Genomic DNA, 7,139 nt, shown 5'->3' on the forward strand with positions numbered 1-7,139 from the left:
TCAAGGTTCAGGATTGTTTTCCACTGTTGATTAGGGAAGCCTACTATAAAGAAGGAGGATAAAGGAACACAAAATGAAAGAGCAAAATTAAATCGGTTATCCAATTCCTTTTCACAGGAAATATCACAGTATGGTCAGGAACCTCAGCTAGAATTAAAATCCATAAATGCCAAATATGGTTCTGTTGTTGTTTAACAAAAGTTGATGTAGTTCTATCAACAGCTAACTATCCACTCCATGTATGGTTTGGGAAGTATTTCGGACAACACCAAGATGATAAGGATATATTTGCTGATAAAGCCTACCTGTCTATTTCTGACCATTAAATCCCTTCCTTGACAAGGATGAAAAGCTCTTATTGGAAGAATAATAGACAACTAGGACAAATTAAATGACACATGTGAGCTATCTATCTAGCCCTTCCTAGTAAGAACAAATGCTTTGTTCGGGTGCTTACTCTTTTCTCCATACCTTACCATATGAAGTAGAATATTCTAATACTTCACTTTCATTGTAACTAAGATTCAATACTAACTGACAGATAAGTCATCATGACATACCTCAAATTGATGTTTCATCTATAATTTCCAGCAACATAATGATAATGAAAGGTAATAATTAGAGTGTGTACTTCAAACACCTAGCAAAACGAAAAAAATCTTATTCATTAGTATGGTACCTTGGACTATAGAAAACATGAAACATGCTTTTCGCGGATATAGCATCAGCCACAAAAGAAAGGAAATTGGGATAATAACTCTGGCTACCAACAATTGATTCAGGAAGACCATTTCTCGGTCGAGCAGCTCTTCGAATTCCCAATCTCAATTCTCCATTTTCACCCCTGCAAAGATATTAATGAGCAACAAGGATCCACTATAAGGATATTATTATCACTCATTTTCCAAGCTTCCTGATTTTGGTAAGACATAAATTCTGGATAGTCGTGAACAAAAAATATCAAAGGTTTAGAGATATGTTCTACAAGAAGTTTTTTTTTTTGTTTCCCCTACAGATTTCTAATGCTAATTAAGCTATATGCAAATATCCTATATCAAGGTTCAGGATAAAAGAACAAACCATAGAAAGTTCCTCTGTTGATGGAATCTTGATTAGCATCACCAAGAGCAGCCTCTTTCAAGTACATGTCTGCCAGTTGTACTCTCTCCACATTCTCTTGTTCTTGGACAAGCATGTTACCATACTCCAAGAGCTTGCTCAAAGTCATCTTCGGTTGGTCAAAGTTTGGAGGTCCTTCCTTGGAGTTCACAAGCTTCTTCCCAATGAAGTCAACACCAACAACAGAAATCCACTTCCTCACCTCATCATCATATACTCTAGCCTTGAGTGCACCAAAGAAATATGCAATCATAAATTGCATACCATTAGTCTTATTGTAATGTAAGGACATCTAAGAGCTAAATGACACCTAGAGAAATGTGTAGGCATCGTATCGGAGACCCGTATCGGAGACGTCTGGATGCCCTGACTGTGACTGACGTGTGCTGGATGCCCTATGCTGAGCACCGAGGAGTCAGGGGTTTTGACTTGATATCGTCGTACACCGGCCAGCTCAGATGGGGTCAGATTGTCATGTATGTTCGACCTGAGCGGGTTCTTCGACAGTTTGGCTACCTTTAGACGGTCCCTCCGCCGCCGGTTTATGATTCTTTGACGGGTGATTATATAGATGAACGGTGGTTGCATTTTTCAGACCATTTGGTGCCTGCAGGGGAGCTCTGTGTAGTTCCTGGGCAGGTGGCGCCAGACTACATGGAGTGGTTTTTTCGGATTTCACACCCGTTCATCACGCGGACCGAGGAGACTGCTGAGCCGAGACATCCACCTCCCCCTCATGATGAGGAGTTCGTCGAGCCACCCATCCCCGAGGTTTTAGTCGCATCCGATCTCTCTACGCATTCAGTGGTAAGCATAACTTGTGTAGTTTTTCATAATTTAAATTTTTTTAAAATGTGATACTGACTTTGTTATTTTGATTGTGACAGGTTGACTGCGAAGGATGCCAGGGGATGGCTAAGGATTTAGGAGCGATTGCTGAGGATTTGGAGCGGGTCATCAACCTCCAAATGGTCACTGAAGGCACAGACTTATATGACATCATGACTCGTTGTCTGAGGAGAGCTAGAGGTGACGCGCAGATGGAAGTCTTAGGCCGCGACAGAGATGCCGCATAGATTAGGATTTATATTTTTATTGTATTTAAATTATTAATTTTAGTATTTGTTTATGTATGTGATAAAACACATTTACTTACATCATTTATGATTTATGTTTGTCTCTCTATAAATATATGGTTTGAAATTTAAATATAAACCACACACATGAGTCACATTTATAATGGTATTTGAATATATAAAATAAAGAAGATAAAATAATTTAACAAAGAGATTTGTTTTAGGAAAAGAAAAAAAATTGTCATGTTGAAAATAATGTTATTCCATTCATTCAAATATGGAAAGAAAAAATAAAAATTATGACATCACAATTTTATTAAAGAAAAAAAAATATGTAAAATAAACTTATTATTTAATATTATAATTATTTTAACATTATTATACATATATTGTTTTTTATAATATTAGAATTAAAATAGTATTTAATAAATAAAATTAAGTTGTATGAGTATAAATTACTTTTTTAGTAGTAATAAATATGTGCCTTTATAAAAAAATTAGTCATTGATAAAATTGATTTATATTTTAAACTAATACAATGTTATGGTGACTAACAAACTTTAAAAAAATAATCAAAACATCTTTATTTTTTGTTTTCAGTACATCTGGTTTTTTTAGAAGAAAAATTGATGTAAAACCATTTTAAAAGAAAAATTGATGTAAAACCATTTTGAAAGTGAGGTAAAATTGATTTATCCCAATTTTGGTCAAATTTGCTTTGTTATTAAAATTTAATTTGCAATTTAAATGTTAAAATTTATAACTATTCTGCAATTATATAATTTAAATATATATACGTACAATAAAGAAATTTATTAGTCAATTTGTTCACGCAACAATTCATTAGTATTTCAATACTGATTAATTACATGAACATAAATCCAATCGTAAATATAGATACATAAATATTACAAGTTCAGTGTCCGCTTAGGTCTACGTGCGTTGTATTAATTGTCATTAGGCTTAAGTAGTGCTGCATTCTACCTACATATGCAGTTGGCCATTGTTTTGCCTCCGGATACGAATTGGTTGACCATAACAACGCCATAGGCGGTAAGGGACAACGATCTTTCAGATAAACCTGTTGTAAGTGAAATTACAATAATAACTTAAACGAACAAACCAACTCATTCAATAATTGAAATTATTTGAGGAAACGAATTTTCAATGGACCTGAACAAAATGACTGCCAAACACATGACCGACGTATATCATGCGATGCAAAGAAGAATCGGCCGGTGGTCGACTTCTGAGAGGAAAAAATGTGAAGCTCTATTGTCGTGACAACGATACAAGGATTACATTATATCTTGACACAATTACATATCTCATATCCGTTATATCCATCCATTTGTCCATACTAACCTAAATCACAAAAAAATACATGTGTCACTCATGTAAACATTATTTATATAAATAAAAAGCATAAAACACATACCTTGGATAACCCATCCACGTGTAGGGACAACCTCAGTTGTTCATATCTCTTCGTGCCACCAAAGATCTTTATGTAGTCTTGTGACCATTTGCCAAGTTCTTTAATTAATTCGTTACGCATCACGGCCCAACACTCTTCTCCCATACATAACAAAGCGGAAACTGACCGATATCCACAATTACCATCCGCTTTCACATCAACAACGTCCTCAATGAAACCATGCATAAATGGCGCAAATTGATCCAACATGGGGATCATCCTTGCTGGCTTCGGTGGTTCAAAAGATGATGCACTGGGTCTGACTGAGGTGTTGCTGTTTTGAACCGAATGATAAGCATCAACATACTCCCAATAAGATGGATCACGCTTTGTCGATCTTTCGCTTCTTTTCATTACTTTTTTTGGGGCACCTTTCGTCTTAACCTTTGTTGGAGGAGGACACATAGAGGTCTCATCGAGAAACGCGAATTCTCGAAGTTTACTCTTGAAAGTAACTTTCCCGCAAACATCAAGTTCCTCTAATCTTTTATATATTCTATCCATCTCTTCCTTGATGCTCACTTCGGCCTCACATAGCCCCTGGTCTGAAAAACTAAGTCTCCTCCAGTACATATGGACTACATCCAGTGGGATGCTGCCACCAGCATACCTTTGTAGCTCGCATGCACAAGGAAGACCTAGCGTGGTTCTCAAGACACAACCACAACAAGACAGATTGTCTTTGAAATGACGTACGCGCTCAAACTCAATCGAAATTTCATTTAAAGCATACCTTGACACCATTCCCAAAAGCCTCTTGTATAAGGTTTTCTTAAAAACATGGCCAACGACATGCGTACTTGTTTCGAATGATGCTTTAATTTCAGTGTGCTGCAGCGTCATCATGTTGTTCATTGCATCCCAAACACTACAGAGGTCTCCAACGCTATTCTGTAATACCTTTTTCAGAGACCAATAAGCAGATTCAACCCTACATTTAAAACACACAACAGACAACACAAATTAATAACAATCATTTATACTAAAACAATCATTTAAACAAACTTGACAAAAATAATAAAACATGCAAATACCTATTAGTTGTTGTGTTGCCTAGGTGCATCACCTTATTCCTCCAGGCCTTGATAAACTTCTCCTTGTGTGGGACAATCCATGTCTCACATACGTAGTCAACGAACATTGGCCATGGGGAACACGCTACTTGAAACCTTTGAAGGTGCACAAGAACTCCTGTTCCGAAGGACACTCTACCAGGTTACCCCAGCTATCCATTACGTAGTCCCAGGCATTCTTCTGACCAATTAGCGATTTGCACTTTGCCTTCACATTCTTGTCTATGTGAAACCTGCACAACAAATTCGTACACTCCGGAAACACAACTTTCACAGCATTCATCAGGGCTAGGTCTCTGTCTGTGACAATAACAACACGAAGGCGATCGTTTCTTAAAAAAAGGCATCGAAACCGTTCCAATGCCCATACAAGATTGTTCATGCGCTCACCCTCCAGATATGCAAACCCAGCAAAGAAAGTCATCCCGGTTGGTGCCACCCCTACAAAGTCAACCAATGGGAGCCTGCACCTATTTGTTTTGTAGGTACTGTCTATCAAAAAAATAAGATGACATGTGTTACATAACTTAACTGCATCTGGGTGACACCAAAACAAATCATGCACCACATCTTGATCCCTCAATCTATACCAATGAATGTATTGGTCACGTTCAAGGAGCCTCATTAGGTGTTGCATTTCAGTGTCATCTCCTCTGATTGAAGAACGATATGCACTTCTTGCATTGTAGATTTGTTTGATTGTGGTGCAACTGTTGGCGTTGTGCTCCTTCAACGTTAGCAGGATGTTTCTTGGTTTCACACTCAACTTCGTCATATCAGCAATGATATTCTTCTCATCATTTGTCAATCTCCCAGCATATAGATGTCCAACTAAGGTCTTCGCCAATTCATGGTTGTGAATCCGACATATCAGCTTCACCGTCCAACCTTCACCTCCATGCACTAGTTTTCCACGAATCTTAAAGGAATAACCACATTTTCTAATGCCTGTGTCTCTTCTAACAAATTCTTTCTTCCTACACTTGTACTTACCACTCCTTTCACACCCAATTAACACAAATGAAGTTCTTCCTCTGCTACCAGTATATGTATCAGACCTCGTAATTACTGCAACAAAACCGTTTTCATGGGCAACCGTTCGAGCCCACTGCAAAACATCTTCTCGGGTTGCAAACACCTAGGACACAACCACGACATAATAATTTTTACACAAATCATACATTAGACCAAACAACTAAAACTGATTGACATGATTACCTGAGAAGTATTAAAAGCGTCTGAACAATCAACATGTCCTTCATTCACACCACAATCTTGTTCATCTTGAAAATCCATATCAACTTCGGACATCGTACAGTAATATGCCCATTGATCTTTGTCCATCTTAATTCAAACTATAACTATCACCTAATTCAACATTCAACTAAATAATTTGAACAATACAACAACCCAAAAAAATGTACAAACTATGAATATCGAACTAATTCAACATTTGACAACCTCACACAAGTATTTAATCTACATATACACCAATATTTTAACAACAACCAAATTCAACTTTTAATTACATAATTTCAAAATTATAACCTACAAAGTTTATTTAACCAAAAAATACTTCAACCTAAGCAAAAAAACGAACACTTCAACCAAGAAATATATTTTTGTGTTTCACATAAATTACAAATAGAACTAACCAAAATAACATTCAAAATAATCTTAAAACTAAAAATTATAAAACAAATTAATCCACGGAAGAAGATGTCTTCCGCTGTGGACATTACAACTGTGTAAGATAGCTCCTTCCGTGGAATCTCACGGAAGACATCTTCCGTGAGCTTCCACAGAAGAAGAGGTCTTCCGCCGTTGTCATGACAACAGCGGAAGAAATCTTCTTCCGTGGAATCTCGCGGAAGACATTTTCTGCGAACTTCCCAGCTTCAACTTTTTTTCTTCCGCAATAATATTGTCCACAAGAGACGAAAATTTACTGCGAATTCCGCCATGAACAATACCAATGTGGTGCACAGCTTCTTCCGTGGACACCATTCCACTACCTATTATGAGAGGTTGCACGCAAGAAATATGTTTCTTCTAGTTCACAAATATCCCCTCAGAACAAAAAATACTCGCGGCCAACCTCGCGATAAATGGTGTTCAGATGCTGCAAATCAAAAACTTAGAACATACTTCTAACCTTACCTCTTGCTTTACTGTGAAAAAACTTTGAAGCGTATTTTAGAATATTGATTATAGTAGAGTGCACCGTCAATCGAGCGACGAGCCTCTAGCACTTCCCACATCCTACCTTGGGTTGATGCATTCAAATATCATGACAAAGATCGTGTTTACGTCGAACTATGTGATGGCCTATAATTGGGGTAGTTAAAACTTGCACCTGTGTTACATTGCCGGAACTGCTAGTCTAGAACAAAT

General features: G+C 37.1%; 2 protein-coding genes across 2 annotated transcripts; both read right to left on the reverse strand.

Annotated features, from left to right (window-relative positions):
- Window positions 1–1,054: 1,054 nt before the first annotated feature.
- On the reverse strand, window positions 1,055–1,411 carry LOC100780891 (ribulose bisphosphate carboxylase/oxygenase activase, chloroplastic). Its single transcript, XM_003516304.1, has one exon. The coding sequence runs from the start codon at window positions 1,409–1,411 to the stop codon at window positions 1,055–1,057; it is 357 nt and encodes a 118-aa protein (XP_003516352.1).
- Window positions 1,412–3,467: 2,056 nt separating this feature from the next.
- On the reverse strand, window positions 3,468–6,089 carry LOC102670433 (uncharacterized). The gene is made up of 6 exons (XM_014779188.1): window positions 5,964–6,089; window positions 5,508–5,883; window positions 5,099–5,237; window positions 4,835–4,978; window positions 3,634–4,603; window positions 3,468–3,560 (listed from the first exon to the last, which is right to left on the reverse strand). The coding sequence occupies exons 1-6, from the start codon at window positions 6,087–6,089 to the stop codon at window positions 3,468–3,470; spliced, it is 1,848 nt and encodes a 615-aa protein (XP_014634674.1).
- Window positions 6,090–7,139: the final 1,050 nt, after the last annotated feature.

This window comes from Glycine max, chromosome 1, assembly GCF_000004515.6.
Source record: "Glycine max cultivar Williams 82 chromosome 1, Glycine_max_v4.0, whole genome shotgun sequence".
Taxonomy (NCBI): Eukaryota; Viridiplantae; Streptophyta; class Magnoliopsida; order Fabales; family Fabaceae; genus Glycine; species Glycine max.

Excerpts from the sequence above, each read along its gene's own strand:
- LOC100780891 (XM_003516304.1), bottom strand. The coding sequence starts at position 1,411 with ATGTCCTTACATTACAATAAGACTAATGGTATGCAATTTATGATTGCA.
- LOC102670433 (XM_014779188.1), bottom strand. The coding sequence starts at position 6,089 with ATGGACAAAGATCAATGGGCATATTACTGTACGATGTCCGAAGTTGAT. Across the intron at positions 5,884-5,963 it reads ACGCTTTTAATACTTCTCAG|GTGTTTGCAACCCGAGAAGA; the intron begins GTAATCATGTCA and ends GTTGTGTCCTAG. Across the intron at positions 5,238-5,507 it reads TGCTGATATGACGAAGTTGA|ACAGTACCTACAAAACAAAT; the intron begins GTGTGAAACCAA and ends TTTTTTTGATAG.